Genomic DNA, 18,365 nt, shown 5'->3' with positions numbered 1-18,365 from the left:
CCGATCGGAAGCGCGGGAGAAGCAATGTTGTGAAAAGCTTTCATTATTTTGTTTTATTCAACAACCAAGAAAACGTGTCAACTTACCGCAACTACTTCTACAGGCACATGCGTTGGATTATAACAAAGTCAGCTCAAATTAGCGGATCATTATATATTTTTTCTTATGTTTATCTGTATTTGTGGGCAAAGTGTGATAAAATAAAAATAATTCTTCATTCTATCTTTTCTTCTGGTGGTGGGGGTGAAGGCCGGGTGTTATGGTGGTGGGAAATCTGACGCTTGTGCAGCTTCAGTACATCATGGTTGTCAAATGCCAGCGCGTAAAAAACAAGGGGCAACCGTAAAGAGACGTGCACAGCGTAGATCGACTTCCAACTGGTCTTTATTTCAGATAGGGGCGCATTCATAGTCAACATAGCAAAAACAGAAAAAAAAACGAAAGAAAGGAAAAGCAAAAACAGTTTACACCTTGCGCAAAACCGCTTTGCTTTTTTCGAGAAGAAATATAGAAAGGTGCCCACACATTCCTCAGCATGTCTGTGAATCAGATCTGCGTCAATAATTTCTGTTGTAGTCTGTTCTCTTGCCGTTCTGACGACACAGCATTTCTCAGACATCGAAGCATACCCGCACTGAGTGCAGGGGTGGGATAGATTACCTTGTTTGTATTTTTCTAGATTGTACTTGTGCTCTGATGATCCAGATTTTTAACATCTCCTGGTTTGACCGATATACACCTTTCTACTGGATAACAACACTCGGGCCACAACATTCACGATACACCGGACAAAGGCACTTTTCTGTTTAATAGTGTACCTTGCCAGGTTATTGCGGTTCGGTTCAGTGAATTTACACAGTTTAGATAGCTTTCCGGGAGCCGAAAATACAACAGGTACATCACAATGCTTAGCGGTCTTGTTCAAGTTGTGGAGTAAAGTGTGCGTATAGAACTACTTTAGAAGAGTTAAGTGCTGGGATAGTTGGTGATCTTGCATAGTGAAAAGATTTTGCGCCAAAAAGCAACACACACAAGAAAGACGACGACACCACGGGCGCTACTTCAACTGTTTAATGAGGGTGAAAGCACTCGACATATATAGCCCTCCACAACACCGCGCATGCGTACAAGGCAGCATGGAGTACAAGGTTTTATCAGAGTAGGCGTGATAGAAACTTCAGCTCAGCATCGTAAAGAAAAACCGACGTATCACTAACACAGTTCGGACCCGCTTTCTTGATGTAGAAGGCTTCCAATGTTTCACGTGATGTCTGATGCTTGCCTCTACCCAAAATCCTCGCATCGCGGAACCGTGCTAAACAATTGGTGCAAACCCTGCAGTGATCCACAAGTCGCTCACCTTCATTATTCTTTCTAGCTTTTGCATGTTCCCTAAGTCGGTCGTTGACACAACGCCCCGTCTGTCCAATGTAGGATTTCCCGCAGGACAGAGGAATTTCATATACCACGTTTGTGGCACACTTTACGAAACGCTGACCATGTTTCTTCTGACAGCCAGGCATTTGGCTTTCGCAAGTTATGCGACGGCTTAGCTGGGCAAGCTTTTGGGGAGCGGAGAACACCACCGGTACATTATATCGGTTAGCCACTTTTTTCAGGCTGTGCGTGACTTTATGGATGTATGGGACCACTATAGGCCACTCTTTTTTCTTCGGCTCTACCCTACTTACCCCAGCCTTCAACTTCTTCAAAAGCGTTTCTGCCACAGGGACCAAGACTGACTCAGGGAAGCCAGCTGCACTCAGGGAGCCTGCCCAATTGGTTGTCCAAACTTGCTTGCATCTCATGGACACACGACTTCCGGAGCGAAGACTCTAGGCAGAGGTTCGCAATGCCTCTTTTCACTACCTTTGAGTGGGCCGAATTGTACGGCAAGAGCCCTTTTTGCGCACGAGGGGAGTAAGCCCAACAAATGTGCCCATCTGAAAACTTTAACTGTAAATCTAAAAACTGAAGCAAACCATTATGCGGTAACTCATAATTAAAACAAAGCCCTTTCCCCAGGTTTCTAAAATCATCTAAAACACTGCTCACTGTAGCCTCATTCGAAACGGAGCACTGCTTGTTTAAAACCACTAAAAGGTCGTCCATGTAACGAAACACTTTAAGGACTTTGTCATTAATAAAATGGTTAAAACGATCGTGTAAAGAGCGATCGATAGATGATAAAAAGATATTGCAAAGTATAGAGGCTATGCAAGAGCCTATGCATATGCCTTTCTTCTGCAGGTAAGGTTGCTCGTCAAACAAGATAAAAGTACTTCGCAGATAAAATTCTAAAAGGACTAAAAAGTTTTCAACAGTGATACCGGCGGCATTTTGGAAAGCCACCGGGCCGCCCTCATTAAACCCTCATTAAACAGTTGAAGTAGCGCCCGTGGTGTCGTCGTTTTTCTTGTGTGTGTTGTTTTTTGGCGCAAAATCTTTTCACTATGTATAGAACTACAGCCGTTATGACCTTCGGTCCGGACTCTTGACTAGGTGACTTCTGTTCTCACCCTCGGAGCGAACCCTCAAGTACGAAAGTTTGTCAATGCTTCGGGTACTCCGCATCAGTTAAGCGTGCACGCGCGCGTGTGTGTTTGTTATTTATGTTTCTGTTTCGCCTGCCCCCTGCATTCATATATGCTAGCAAACTTTATTTTTCATATTTGTGTTCCTGTTAATCTCCGCGTTTTTTTCCCTCTCATTTATCTGTCTCTCTTAATAAGTTAACATAATAAGTCAACATCTCTCTCTTAATAAGTTAATGCACGCATTACAGGGTTCTCCCACGAGGGATGTTTTTGTGGAGGATATGCGTGGAGCAGAGGGAAGTCAGCCGCCGCGAAAAATTCCCGTAGCCCTCGCCCGCTCACATGTGCGAGGACTCCAGGGAGGGAAACCAGTGTTAAGACTGCTCAGACGGCTTTTGCTCTCGACACCATTTTTAATTTCTTCAAGTTCACCTTGTTGTACAATTCAGATGTAGTGTCCCAAGGCGCGGAAATTGTACGACGAGCGAAAAAAAATATAAAATGGCATCGTCGCTTAATTTGGCCGTTGCAGTGGCGCACCCGCAACGTGCTTTAGCAATTGAGACGGGGTGCCAACCACAACAACGAAACGATTGCGATACAGTTTGCCGCCCTCTGGAGCAGCAACTCGGTCACGGCTTCCAGACACCAGCATGGAATTGCGCTGTCCCCCTCGCCAAGCGGGGATCGTTCGTTTCGTCCAGAAGGTCTCCTCTGCCCGAGGATACGCGGCGGCGGCGGCATGCCATCTCACAAAACCGTGATGTCGTTCTGACGTGATGCGCACTCCCCACGCCGAGGGCAGGGATTTCTTCACCGTGTGAATACCCCTTAAGGGAACGTTTCGATAAATCAACCGCGTAGTGGCTGTTCACTGTTGTGCAACATCTCCTAAATTCTCGCTTCCATAGTTTCAGGTATGCGACACTGTCTGACGCAGTACAATGACCTGCGCCCACATTTTCAGCGTCTTTTCTCCTTTAGATATAATATGCGCCTCATTATTGTCAGGTAGATGGTAATACCTCCGGCAAGCCTAACGTAGCTGAGACTGTACGCAACTGGGAATTTTGCCAGGTAGGGTGAAACCCTTCCGTGTTCGTGCGTGTACGCGCAAACACTGTGTAAAGGAGCGAATAACTGGATCGGTGGTCTTCTTCCGTCTTCCCAAAACCTCGAACAAAACGCTAAACTTGGAAGCGCGGTTTGCCTGGCACGTCGGTAGGCATACATAAAGGGCTTGTGGAAGTTCATGCATATGTAAACCTTTCGTTGCCTGTGTGAAGGCTACCCTTTTTAATGATGCCAAGGCGATCGTCTTATGCGAAGTGAACGCGAATGTTGTTACACTGTAGAACGTGCGGCAAGTAGTACATGTACAACTAAGTCACTATAGTACTTTTTGAAAGTATAGGAACTGTAGATGTGACTGCACGGTGGTGTTAATGTTTAGGTTTTCGAAGAGTAACAAATGTTCCCGCCCTAACCAGACACAAAAGGGACCGTATCATTGGTGGGGACACTTGTTATCTGTTTGCAGTATTTCAATGTTTCGATATGTATCTTAGCCTGGTTGAATCAGTGTTCTCTATTTCGTCGTTGTAGTTTGCAGCCCCTTGCATACGGGGAAGGGTAGAGCAATTTCGAACTGCACCCACCTGATAGATGAAAAAAAAAAAAAAATCGGCAGAGGCACTTAAGGCTGCTTACTTGTGGGAATGCGACAGCATTATAGTCCCTTTGCTGAAACGTTTTCATTTTATACACACATTTTATACACTCGTGACGTGGTGCCTCCTCCTTTCCATTGCCTGCGCTGTCAGGTGCCCAATGACGCACGCACTAGGTCACACCTTTAGTCAGCCGAATGGCTGCGACGTGACGTGTGCAATGACGCACGCATTAGGCTCACCTTTAGTCAACCAGCACCATGGAGCCGCTGTGGCGTCGGGCAAGCGTGCTCGTCTCGCACCCGAGAGGCCTGGGCTCGACTCCCGTACCGACCGAAATGTGCCAAAATTCCTTTTCAAAGTCATTATGTACTTTGTTTACAGGAACCTCGCTGAGAAATTTACGTAAATCTGAGCATCTTCCGACGTGCCTTTGCTCTTTACGCCGTCGGCAATTTGGTACCATTGTTCGGTCACGCCACCAGCGACGGCGCCGAATTTTCGCGTAATGCGACATCTAATGCTTTCGCGTTAATATGCCCGGTATAGCGCTACACTGCTCCCTATGCGCCACTGTGCCGCACTGGCTCACTGTGTTTGGGCGCCATGGCGCTGAATAATGAGCAACTTCTGTACCTTAATTCAGAATAACTTCTTGCCGGGCGAGTTGATGCATGACTATGTTATAGGACGAGTTGCGCTTAAGAAAAAATGAACACAGTGAAGACCAGGTAGACGAAAAGAGCGCTCTTTTCGTCTACCTGGCTTTTCCTGTGTTTGCTTTTTCTAAGGAGCAACTCGTCCTAACACACTGTACCTTATGTCGACATATTTGTGAAGCCTTTTATATACCCGATATGCGCCTTCACACTAGAAATATTTTTGTCTCTTTCTTGCTCTCTTTTAGTACCTTTGTCTCCTTTCCACCGTGCAGTGTAGCAAACTGGTTGCAATGCAAATGCATAACTCCTACATCCCAGGTTTCCCGGTTTTCTCTTTCTCTCATGCGTTACACATAGTATAGTAAGCTGATCCTCCTGACAATATAATCGGAGGTGTCGCACGCTTGTGATGCCGGAAGTATAGACAGGAAGCCTAAGATACGAGCGGAGAGATGGAGTAAAAAAGAAAATATAAATTGCTACAGGCTTAGCACGTCTTCGGTGGAAGGATCACCGATCTGAAAAAGCCCGTGTGGCCCAATTCTGAACGTTCAAGTGTTTGTGTGTGCCTAGAAGAAAAGGAAAAGACATTTGTTTTCACTTTAAAATAGTCAATTCTTTGTGTCTAGCTGTCACGGCCGTTGCAATCGGGAGGGGGGAGGGGGGGGGGAGGTGTTTCGCAGTCCGAACAGCCCCCGAAATTATATGTACACTTCTTAACATTCACCAGAATGTTGCTGTCAGTACAGAAACTGTCCTTTCGTATCTTTCTGTCGACAACCGGCAGCTTTAGCCCAATGTGCAGCCTGAACGCGAGCAAAGAGACTCCTTTCCAACTTTTCCTGTGCCTTAGGATGACGATGTGAACGGACGATATTACGTAATTACTCACAGAAGTGTAAAGTATTGCCACGACCATATTTTAATAGCGCTCTTTTTTGCTGGCCTGACAGTTACGCATTGAAGTTCAAACTGGGGTCCTTATTTTTGTGTTTCAGTAATTATTCAGGGATGTTGTGGCACATTTGCATAATTTTTTCGTACGAGTGATTTTTTTTTGCGGGAAAATAAATGTTCTTAACTAATCAAGTCCTCGGAGTCCTGTGTGCACTTTTATTTTTATGTAGATATTAGAGTAAACGAAACATCTAACCCTTCGGCTTTATTAAAGCAGAAAAATCATAACGATATTATTCGGGACGCGTATAACATGTCCCAAAAATAGTTCTGGCTAGGCCACTGCTAACTGCATTGAGATATCAATAATTTATTGACTAAGGATTGCATTTGCTCGGCCTATTTCAATAATTGCAGTAGAACGGTGCCTTTTCACTGCAGTTGGAGCGTTGTGAAAGCGCTGTAGCTGACATGTGCACTTGAACACAGCGATAAGAACACAGCTAGTGTGCCTAATGGCGAATTCGGCAAATCGCACCAGGGCGCCTCGGTATGCATCGGTGGGATTCGCTGAATTCACCATAAAGAAGGTTAAAAGTACCTTTGTTGCGTGATGCTCAGGCAGTGACAGCTAATGGGATGGCACTGCCTGCCAAAAAGGATGGCGGTACGTGATGAACATTTAGTGCGAAAACTGGAGCTGTTCTTTGGAATGTATTAAGTGGGCTATGTCTTTCAATACGTTACATGAAGGACTGTCCAAGGACATCTTAGCTGGGAAATGCAACTCTAGGGTGTTAAATAATTTACATATCTTATGTCAGTTCAAATAACTAAAGCTGGTGAATAATTGTAGCTTTGGCGGCTATTTTATTGACGTATAAAATAAAAAGACAGTGACCGAAAGTGCTTCCGCGCCACCTGCCGCAACTGAGAGGTAGTGCAGCTGATGTTTGTCCATTCCCCTGAACGAACTGTGTCCGATTTCGAAGGCACTTAACGAAAGCGCAGTACATAGGGTACCGTAAAGATCTAGTTTTGGAAAAGTATTAAATGATCTATCTGGTCGGAAGGCGTCGTAAAAATATTAGTATCTATATTAAACACTGAATAATATTATTATACTAAATACCAGTATTACTAGGTTGTTGCATTTAATGTTCTCAAGCAGAAATTGCTTCCGTAAGACTAGAACCAACTCAGAGAACCATATATACAAATTGCGCCGAGTTATTATGGTAAAGCCGTCCGTAAACGCAGTTAATTGTTTTTACATTCTTTGTTTCTTCGATACTTTTCGTGAAATCGGGGAGCATTCATAAAGGGTGATAGTTGGATAACTCATTTCAGGTACCGTTATTAAAGGCAGCAACTTTTGCAGACTACATGGCAAGCGGAAGAATGGCAGATGTGAAAGAGATGTTACAGGTGTGCAACGGAATGTGAGTGATTGCGTAACATTGTGCAGTCTGTAAAAAAAAAATAACAATCGTCAGCGTGTTTCTTTCGAAATTGCGTAGTTACATCACTTGGCCATTGCATCAGGCCACTCTATCAAATTTCAGTGGATACCTGCTCATTGTGGTATTCTGGCCAACGAAAAAGCAGATGGAGCGGCACGCAAGGGTCTTCAACAACAAAACTATAAGCGGATTTATTTTACTAGATCTGATGCTTCCCAACTAGCTAACAGATTTGCTTCTGAAGAAAATGACCGGCTGTGGAGCTTGCCGCCCCAACATTACCCTTTCCTCTACTCAATAAGCCCAAATCTTGGATCCAGACTCCAATCCCACATTCCTCGCCATTTGGAAACTCTATTTCATCGTCTTCGCCTGAACTCTGCCTATAGAAACGGCTTGCGGTACCACTTCGTTCAAGTGACAAGTCCACACTGCAACAACTGTGGCTCAGTTGAAACCGTGGAGCATATCCTGTTTGAGTGCCGAGCGTATGCCGACGAGCATGCGTTCTATGAACATTGCATCCATTCGCTTACACCGAGACCTTTGTCATTTGTGTCTTAGGCAATTTAGCCTGCCTCACACAACAGAGGCGTGCGATGAACTTTTTGTTCACATACTTAGGAAACATTGGTCAACTCGACAAACTGTAGTTCTACTCTGTGACTCTCATGTACCTTTCACGCTGCGAATTCTGTCACCTCATTGTAGGTCGGTGCATACACTGAAGTATTTTACCATAGCACGCCGTTGCCCATGAGTCAGAAAACTGAGTGCCCACTTTTTTTTTCACTTATTCCTTTTTTTTGAGCCTCTCTCCTTCTATTCTTCTCTCCCCAATTGCCTTCCCCACGCAGAGTAGCATGTCAGCGATGTTTATATGCGGCTGAAATCTCTGCCTTTTATTAAAGGTCTCTCTCTCTCTCCCTCTCTCTCTCGTGAATGTGGTATTTACAGGCACAATCTGAACACTGATGTCATCAGCTGATTTAGAGTTCATGAAGCTCACTAACGCTCATGCTACCCTGTTTTGCTACCTTGATACGCACACCGTGTTTTTAACATGGTGAGCGCACTGGGTTGATTCATGTAATTCAGAGTTTCATTATTTTACTGGTGAGGTGGCAATGGCAAGAAGAAATTGAAAGCGTTACCTAGAGCAATACATGTATCTGTTATACCACCTCCTTCAATAATTTTAAGGGTATCTGTGGAAAAATTAGACTTATGTCAAACTATTATCTATATATCCTCTGAATTCCCCGAGGAGGAAGTAAGTAGATGAATGTTGTACACATTTTATCATTATTATTATTTCTCTTTTGCGGAGTGGGTCTCCACAAAAAGAGGCGCCACGCCAAATTAAGAGGCGCCACGCACGAAGTCAATATATTGGCATATAAAACAATAGTGTGACTAACTTTAGCATGCGGCAGTATCATCTCGGATCCACACCGTCAAGCATTAACAACCCAGCTACAGCGTAGCCACAGACTAACAGTCAGGTTCGTTTATTCTTGCTAGCAGAGAACGCAGTGTGTGACGACTTCATTTCACAGAGCGGATACTTAAAACGTTTGTGCACGCATCGAAATATTGCTCACTTGAAATTCTTCGATCAGCTGCGTAATAGAATTTGAAAACTGGATCCGACCGTGTAATTGCGCCCCCTTGGACGACTATCGGCGCGTGTACTGAACATTCTTACGCTGTTTTGCCCTACACACCACGAGTTAACGTATTCGAGAATCCAATCATCCAATAGATATAGCTAGGCAGCAGGTTGCGAAATCTCAAGCAAAGGCAAAGTTGTCTGCTGAAACACCGGAGCAAAGGGATGCTAGATTAGCACATTATAGAGAAGCTTACGAAGCGCGGAAGCGTGCCAAGAGCGAAGTCAAGCAAGTCAAACAGACTTTTCGCTCGTGATAAACCTCAGCCAATTTTTTTTTTACCCTGAACAACTTCTGCGTAGAATAGGTTTTGATTCTCAAGTTTCAACAGGTAGTAAACCAGCCGACCCTTTTTCAGCAACGGCGGGAGACGTTTTTAGATAAGTAATGGATAATGTTTTTGTATTCTATTTTGTGTTGTACAGTATACGTTATACTGTATATTTTTCTAAGGTTTTCCCTACTCCTGTAATAACCCGACAAGATTTACAGTATTGCAAACAAGCAAGCAAACAAACAAATAAACAAACAAACAAACAACCAAGAAAAAAAAAGAACCAACCAACCAAACAAACAAACAAACAATAAATAAATAAATAAATAAATAAATAAATAAATAAATAAATAAATAAATAAATAAATAAATGCACGGTACCTACAGATCGGTACATAGTCAATTACGTCGTAATAGATAACGCGAGATTTCAAAGAGTTTCAAAGACCAGTAAATTCGCGGTAAACACCTCAAGCAATATCAGAATGTATTGCCCATCCTGTAGATGACACTATCGCGTTATGACATAGCTGAATATTCAATAAACTGCCTACCTTTCTTATGGTGCCATAGGCAAGTAAATCAGTGTGCAAGAAAAGAATTCAGAAAATAATCCCAAGATTTTCCGCCATCAGGTAACTGGTAGCACCTACAATATCGACAGTTGCACGTGGTTTAAACCAACGTGTTATTATTGCGTTCAATTTGAAAGCTGCGACACGTGCTGTGTTGCCTTTCCATTTACTGCCATGCGTTGGCGCTCCCTACGCGGTTTTGCCCGACCGGCCCGGCTCGTCGCTTTCGTCGTCGTCGCCTGATCGAATCGGCGAGGGTGGTTTTGCACGCTTGCTTGTTTGTGTGCTTGTACACACGCTTCAAGCAAAAGGACGTCAGACTTTACAAGCATTGCAATGGAAAGCAGCTTCAGTTTCCTTGAAAGGAGGTCCCGTTTTCGAGGATATTTCTTGGGACGTGTTAGGCCAGTTGGGATTGAAAACCATTGCTCAGCTTAGATGTGCGAAGCATGTGGCCACTTTAAATGTCAGGTGCTGAATTTTGTTATAGTTGCCCGCATGTACTTCAATGCGACAGGCGTGTATCGCCGGCTCAAAAACAGTGAAAACAGTGAAAAAGCTGTCATTGCAAAAAAGGAAGGCTAACGCTCGTCTTCGGTAGCGATTCCTTCCGGGTTTACGACCAAGCATGATTGAATTCAATTTTTGTTTGTGTGGAGCGAAATAACTGTTTTCAATGTGAACGTACAAAATGCTCTCTTCTGTGCTGTGTTCCATGCGTCACAGCCAAGGTCGGAATATTTTGACTGTGGCCTCAAGCCATAACATAGCATTGCTCTTTATAACTGCTCTTTAATGTTTCATGCATTCTTTACAGGCAATAATGATAACACGGCGTCGACAAAGACTACAATAACAAGGACAAATGTCGCGAATGCGACGCGTTAAATAATGCAGGAAGTAAAGTAAAACATCGCCGTTTCTCACGATCGTGCTTCAACCTGCTCTTTACGTCATTCTTACTACCAATGCCAAACAGTTATTTAACACTGAGGCTGTAAACCAATTTAAATTCTGCGTGTTTATTCCCAGCGTGATAGCGGATGACATGCGGTGGCGATGGCTACCGAACGCGTCACTGACACCAGCGCCACATCGCGAAAGGACATAAACAGGGGCCGCTTTTTGATGCGCGACTCGGGGATGAAGCTTGCAAAGTGAAAAGCTATAAAAAATAAATAAAAGGTGATATACCTTAACCTACAGGAACTCGGCAAAAGAGACACCACCAATATTTCTCCCTTCGCGCTCAATGTACGCGCCTTGCCTTAATATTATCTATGTCCATGTTTTACGTAACGCAACTTCCTGGCCACACGTGCTCGGCGAAAAAAAGAGGTAAGTTTGACATGACATGAACAAAAAAAAAAAAAGAACCAGGAACAGGTTGCGTAGTCGAGACCTCGTGCTGCGAAACAGACAAAATTGGGGGCGATCCTTTACGAATGGCAGAAAAAGGATGTTTGACACGTGGACACCAAAGAACGTTGGCTGAATTTTGCTGCAGCGACGTGCCCTTGCAGCCAAGTGAACGCAAACACATAAGTGTAGATGCTCATGTGGCACTGCCACATGCTACGTACATACGTGCTGCATAAAAGTGTTTTTCCGAGCATGAAAGAAGCCCCACAAAGACACGAAAAATTGCTGCGGCGTGTATTCATGGGCTTCTGTCACGCTCGGAAAAACTCTATTATGTTGTTATGACGCAACCAAGATTGGCGCGAGTCAGAAGACGATTTGACGTGTAGAGGAGGAATCGGTCTCGACAGCCATCTTGTTTATGCATCGTTGTCTCTCTTGTAAATATTGTAGATACATCTTTATTTTTCAGTTCTGCAACGTAATAAATTGGTGAGTGGTACGGGGTACCCACGAGACACACCAACGGGGCTCCGCAGTGGTCGTCACCTCGGACTGGATAACGTGATGGACGAAACAGGACCCGACTTGGCGCGGCCCACATCAATGCCTACAAACCCGACGGTTGTGCTGACTCAGCCGTGGGATCCAGGAACGTTCTGCGGCACCGACAACCTCGACGTGACAGGCTGGATCGCCGCGTATGAGCGTGTAAGTACCCACAACAAATGGGATCCAAGGATTATGTTGGCTAACTTTGTCTTCTACCTACAAGGCACGGTGAAGGTGTGGTATGACAATCACGAGGAAGAGCTTAAGGACTGGGACACGTGCAAACAGAAGCTGAGGGACTTGTTCGGCCGTCCCGCCGGGCAAAAGAGCATCACCAAGAAAGAACTAGCGACTCGCGCCGCCCAGACGTCCACACAATCATACGTTTCTTAATCCAGGACGGGCTGGATCTGTACCGTAAGGCCGACAGTGATATGGCTGAGCCGCACAAGGTTGGGCATGTACTGAAGGAATCGATGACGACGCTTTGAACCTGCTCATGTGCAAAAATTGTGAGACCGTGCAGGACACCATAAAAGAGTGTCAACGCTTTAAACAGGCCAAGAGCCGCCGCCTTGCAACGCCGTTCACATGTCTGCCGAGCACAGCTGCGACATCTTGGGACGACCGGCTAGGCGTGCAGCGACAATCATCATCAGATGATCTAATGCGGATAGTGCGCCGAGAACTTGAAGCTATGACTCCTGCAGCCTTTTTTCCCGCCCCAGTGAGCCGAACAATCTGCCTACAGCACCATTTGTGCTACTCGCTGATCTTGGAGTTCATTCTTTATGTGCCGTTGCCGCTTCACAGCTGTTTCATTCTCCAGGTACATCGACTGGTCCGCGGTATCCTGCATGCTACCGAAATCCAGCCGAGTGGTGAACAGCAGACGATCGGCCAATCTGTTTTGCCTAGCGGCGTATCAGTTATGTTCCTCGCCATTGTAACAACTATACTGCCTCCTCCCCTCTGCATCAGCCATTCACCAGTTATTATCGCTCCGAACAGGGCGAGCGTCTTTACCAGCGTCCATTGGCACCGCAACGACCAAAAAATGACGCTCATGCCCCTTGGAACAGTCCGTCGTCGTCATTCCTACGTGACCAGACCAGTTCACCACCAGCTCGTAGACCGTCGTCCCTATCGCCGCAGGCTCGTCGAATACCCTCCCCGATTCAGCCCCGACGCCCGTCTCCTGAAAACTGAGCGATGCAGCTTCCGGTGGTGACACGGCATTGACGACTGGGACTCGGCCGCAAAACCCTCTGATTCCTTTACCGACCAACAAGAACTTGATGGACGTTTTAGTGAATAACATCAGTGTCCCAGCACTCATCGACACTAGCGCGCATGTATCTGTGATGAGTGCCTAATTGCGCCGACGCCTGAACAAAGTTCTCACACCCGCTGCATCGCGCACTCTCCGCGTGGCCGACGAATAACACCTAACTTCCTTGGTATGTGCACCGCTCGCATTGGCATCGCGGGGTGCCTAACGACTGTTTTGTTTGCCGTTTTGGAACAATGTCCTTACGACGTTATACTCGGCTTAGACTTTTTACCGTTCTCTTTGATTGCGCATCTTCTAGTGTCATTCGGCTTGAACTGCCCCACGGCTGCTATACTCCCCCAGTCACACGACCACGGTTATGCTCTCTCGAAGACATCCGCCTGTTGCCTCAAGCCACTGCGTACGTCACTCTACTGCCGTTTCCCGTCTGTTGCTGACGGCGTCATTGTACTTTGTCCCAGCACTGACCCACTACTTGAAAGAAATTTGGCTGTTCCCCATTATCGTACTCACTGTTACAGCCAATCGGAATTCATTTCCTCTCCTTAATTTTAACTGCTCGACTCAAATTCTTCCCAGAGGCATGTTTTTAGGTGACATCTCGCCTGTGAACGATGGCGAGATATCGGCTCTTGACGGCGAAATTCCGTCGACCTCTACAGGAACCTCCGATTAACCGACTCTCACAGACCAATTTAGAAAAATGATTGCATCTGATCTTCTTCAGGAACAAGCTGCTGACCTACGCCGTCTCTTGGAAACTTACTGGGTGATTTTTGACCTTGACGGCCGCCCTTTCCCCAGACATCGGTGGTCACCCATAGTGTTTACACTGGAGACGCCAATCCCATACGCCGCCGGCCGTAGCATGTTTCACATGCTAAACGGCAAGTGATACAACGAGAAGTCGATAAGATGTTGTCTAAAAGTATTATCGAGCCGTCTTGCAGTCCGTGGGCGTCGTCTGATGTCCTTGTCAAGATGAAGGACGGCAGTTGGAGCTTTTGTGTGGATTACAGGCACCTCAACAAAATCACACACAAGGGTGTTTACCCCTTGTCATGTACTGATGACGCCTTGGACTGCTTGCACGGAGCCAAGTGCTTTTCATCGATAGACCTTCGATCACACTATTGGAAAATCTTGGCAGATGACATGGGCCGTGACAAAACTGCCTTCCTAACACCGGACGGCCTCTAACAATTTAAGGTTATGCCGTTAGGCCTTTGTGATGCCCAGACAACCTTCGAAAGAACGATGGACTCCTTACTTCGCGGTTATAAATGGCCCACATGTCTGTCTTATCTAGACAATGCATAGTCTTTCTACCAACTTTCACGAGTCATCCAACGCGTTTATCGGCTTTTCTTGCTGTTTTCCTACACGCCGGCCTGAAATTGAACTTATCCAAGTGCCACTTTCGACGTCGTCAAATTACCGTTCTTGGCCATCTTGTCAGTGCCGGTGGTGTTCAACCCGACCCTGACAAGATTCGCGCTGTCCAGAACTTTCCTCTTCCGTCTTCCGCCGCAGAGGTAATAAGCTTTGTTGGGCTATGCTCGTATTTCGGTCATTTTATCAAGAATTTCGCCGAAAACGCTAGCTCACTCACTGACTCACTTAAGAAGGACGTTGCTTTTACATGCGACCTTGCTCAAACCAAAACTATCTACAACCTCGTGCACTTGCTCATGGCTCCCCCATTGCTGGCTCATTATGATCCATCTGCCGCTGCTGAACTTCACACGGATGCCAGTGACCATGTAATTGAGGCTGTACTTGTTCAATGACAGCGTAACGTAGAGCGCATAATTGCATACGCCAATCGCCTCCTATCACCCGCCGAGAGGAATGTTTTTGATTATCGAACGGGAGTGCCTGGCGTTAGCTTGGGAGGTTGCTAAATTTCGTCCCTACTTGTATGGCCGCGAATTTTTCGTGGTTACCAATCACCACGCATTGTGCAGGTTCTCCTCACTTAAAGACCACACTGGACGATTGGGTAGATGGGCGCTACAGCTTCAAGAATATTCATTTGCTGTTTTATACAAGTCAGACCATTTGCACAAGGACGCCGACTGCCTCTCTCGTCATCCTGTCCACCCCCCTGAATATGATGCGCATGACACTGACTCTTGGGTCCTGGTAATTTCTGATCTGCACGGCATCCGCACTGAACAAAGACGGGATGACTGCTTACTTGTTCTCATTGATCGCCTCAATTCTAGACATTCGGAGCCCACGCTGCGTTTGTTTGTGCTCTGCGACGCCTCGAAGGACCAAACTTTTTACTCGTTGTACCACGCCATCTCCGGAAGTCAGTTCTTGAGCAGTTCCATGACGCCCCTACTGCAGGCCATCTCGGCGTTTCGCGTACTTTCGACCGCGCACGGCGCAGCTTCAACTGGCCAGGCCTGTTACGCTCTGTCCACCGCTACGATGCAGCCTGTACGCTCTGTCAGCTTCACGAAAAACCTGCTCTGCTGCCCGCTGGACACCTTCACCCCATCTATGTGCCCTCAGAACCATTCTTTCGCATCGGTCTCGATCTTGTCGGTCCTTTTTCGACGTGGAAATCTAGAAATAAGTGAGTCATTGTAACGACTGATTGCGCGACCCGGTACGCGATCACGCGAGCTTTGCGCACAAGCTGTGCAACTGAGGTGGCAGATTTCCTTTTACATAACGTCATCCTTCATCACGGCACACCCCGGCAGCTCCTCACTGATTGTGGCCGCACCTCCTTGTCCCGAGTAGTTGACCTACTTCGCTCCTGTTCTGCCGAGCACAACCTTTCCACCACCTACCACCTAGAGGCAAACGGTCTGACGGAGCTACTCACTCGCACGTTGACAGAAATGTTGTCTATGTGCGTTTCTGACGACCACAGTGATTCGCCGACCACACCTTCGCCTATGATTCCTCCCGTCACGAGACCACTGGCTTTTCACCCTTTGACCTTCCGTTCGACCGCCCCCCTTCTTTTCCCTTTGACACACTGCTTCCTTCCTCGACGAACACACCCACTGAATATGAACAAGGCGTCTTCGCCCGGGCTCGCACTGCACGCCATATTGCCGGCTCCCGGCTCCCTGAGTCTCAGGCCGCGCAGAAGATCCGGTGCGACAGCAGGCATCGGGGCGTTCTATTTCTCATGGTTCCGTTGTTCCCCTATGGCACCATGTCGCCGCGTCGGCTCGTCTGAAAAGCTGCTGCCGCACTACACAGGGCCCTACCCTATATTGCGGGAGCTTCGTGATGTGAACTACGAGATCGTTCCGCTGGACTCGCGTCTCCCCACGGATGGGCATGTGTCCCGGCTAAAGCCTTACTTTGCCGCGAGTTCACCTATACTATAGGTATCGCCGAGACGGCATCTTTACAGGCAGGGTTTATGTTACCATGCAACTAAGAGTGGCTCCCACCAGAGCATGATTGGCCACCCTGGTGCAGTACTTGGCCACAACCTCCTATATGAACACAAAGTGTATAATAGTTGTGTCTTACCAGTACTCACCTACGAGGCAGAAACCTGGAGGCTTAAGGAAAGGGTTCTACTTAAATTGGGGACGACGCAACGAGCTATGGAAAGAAGAATGATGGGTGTAACGTTAAGGGATAAGAAAAGAGCAGATTGGGTGAGGGAACAAACGCGAGTTAATGACATCTTAGTTGAAATCAAGAAAAAGAAATGGGCATGGGCAGGACATGTAATGAGGAGGGAAGATAACCGATGGTCATTAAGGGTTACGGACTGGATTCCAAGGGAAGGGAAGCGTAGCAGGGGGCGGCAGAAAGTTAGGTGGGCGGATGACATTAAGAAGTTTGCAGGGACGACATGCCCACAATTAGTACATGAGCGGGGTTGTTGGAGAAGTATGGGAGAGGCCTTTGCCCTGCAGTGAGCGTAACCAGGCTGCTGCTGCTGATGATGATGATGATGAAGAGTGGCTCCAGCCAGAAGACGATTTGACGTGTAGAGGTGGAATAGGTCTCGACAGCCATCTTGTTTATGCATCGTTGTCTCTCTTGTAAATATTGTAAATACATCTTTAAATATGTGTCTTCTGCAACATAACGATATAGCACGTATTCATCAACAGAAAGCTCTATCTGGAGTTTTGCATGTTGCTCCACAATTTTCTAATTGATACATTTATTCTAATTATAATATCTGAGAAGTTTATTAATTAAGACTAATTATTAAATTAGGTGGAATGCCAAAAATAATATGACTATCTCTAAACGATGGCAAAAAACATTACCAGGTTCTGTAAAGCTACGTGACGTTTGCATATACTTAAATCTTGGTGTTTTATAGTTGGACATCGTGTATATGAAAATGAAGAAAGAAATCAAAACACAAATCCAATTAAACTTAGGGCAGCAAATATTAAGATCAAAAGTTAGCACTCAGATAACATTGATTCTAAAGGAGTGTTCTGAATGTCAGAACAAATATTCGAGTCGCTGTGCGCTGTGAGTCGAAGAACACAATGTTAAGAAATCATTTGCCGTTGTGTATATTCCAACGCTTCGCATTTTCGTTTTATTCATATTTATATATTTATACCTACTGCAACCCTAAAAGGGTTATCGCAGGAGTGGGGTAAAAAATCAAGGGTGCCACACACACAGCTAAAAGGGGTACACAAAGTTATAGGGTTGTACGTGCCAAAACCACTTTCTGATTATGAGGCACGCCATAGTGGAGGACTTCGGAAATTTCGACCACCTGGGGTTCTTTAACGTGCACGTAAATCTAAGTACACGGGTGTTTTCGCATTCCGCCCCCATCGAAAAGCGGCCGCCGTGGCCGGGATTCGATCCTGCGACCTTGTGCTCAGCAGCTTAACACCATAGCCACTGAGCAACCACGGCGGGTAAAAAAAAAAGGGGTACACAAATCAAACGTGCAAAGCAAAGCACTAGTATAACGAAGATGCTAAGAAAAAGAAATGGTGTGTGTACATACATATATGCATATAAACATAGTGAATAATACATGGTATAGGAATCACGGGCATCAGCCAGTGATTGCCTTAACAAAACTATCAAATGTCAATTTTCGTATGTTAGGGGGAAGTTGGTTCCACAATTCAATGGATCGGGGAAAAAAGAACTATCTTTGAATTTGTCAGTGCGGGTGTACAGGGGTGTTGTATTTAGAGGGTGAAAATTCCATGTCTGAATCGCTTTAGCAAACTTAATCTATTACAAGGATGAGCAATGTTCAGAGTTAACAGTGGTGTAAAACAGTTTAAGCCTTTCTACATTACGCCGCTCTACCAGCCAAGACAGGCTCGAGGAGGGTAGGTTAGAAGAGTGGGAGAAGTCCTTGTCGTAACGTCGGCATATAAATCTGATAGCTTCTTTTTGGATGGATTCGAGTGTTTTTATGTCGGA

At 46.0% G+C, this 18,365-nt stretch overlaps 1 protein-coding gene across 1 annotated transcript in view; it reads right to left on the bottom strand.

Annotated features, from left to right (window-relative positions):
* Positions 1 to 18,365, bottom strand: part of LOC140218412 (uncharacterized) — a 121,279-nt gene that overhangs the window by 67,671 nt on the left and 35,243 nt on the right. Inside the window, exons 2-3 of the mRNA XM_072288127.1 lie at positions 2,056 to 2,361; positions 1,335 to 1,835 (exon numbers count right to left, since the gene is read on the bottom strand). Coding sequence (XP_072144228.1) covers positions 1,335 to 1,835; positions 2,056 to 2,361 — 807 coding nt within the window. The remainder of the gene's footprint in view (positions 1 to 1,334; positions 1,836 to 2,055; positions 2,362 to 18,365) is intronic.

Source organism: Dermacentor andersoni, chromosome 5, assembly GCF_023375885.2.
Source record: "Dermacentor andersoni chromosome 5, qqDerAnde1_hic_scaffold, whole genome shotgun sequence".
In the NCBI taxonomy this organism is placed as follows: Eukaryota; Metazoa; Arthropoda; class Arachnida; order Ixodida; family Ixodidae; genus Dermacentor; species Dermacentor andersoni.
Note: the sequence above shows the minus strand (reverse complement) of the source record. Positions and strands in the feature narration are given on the sequence as shown.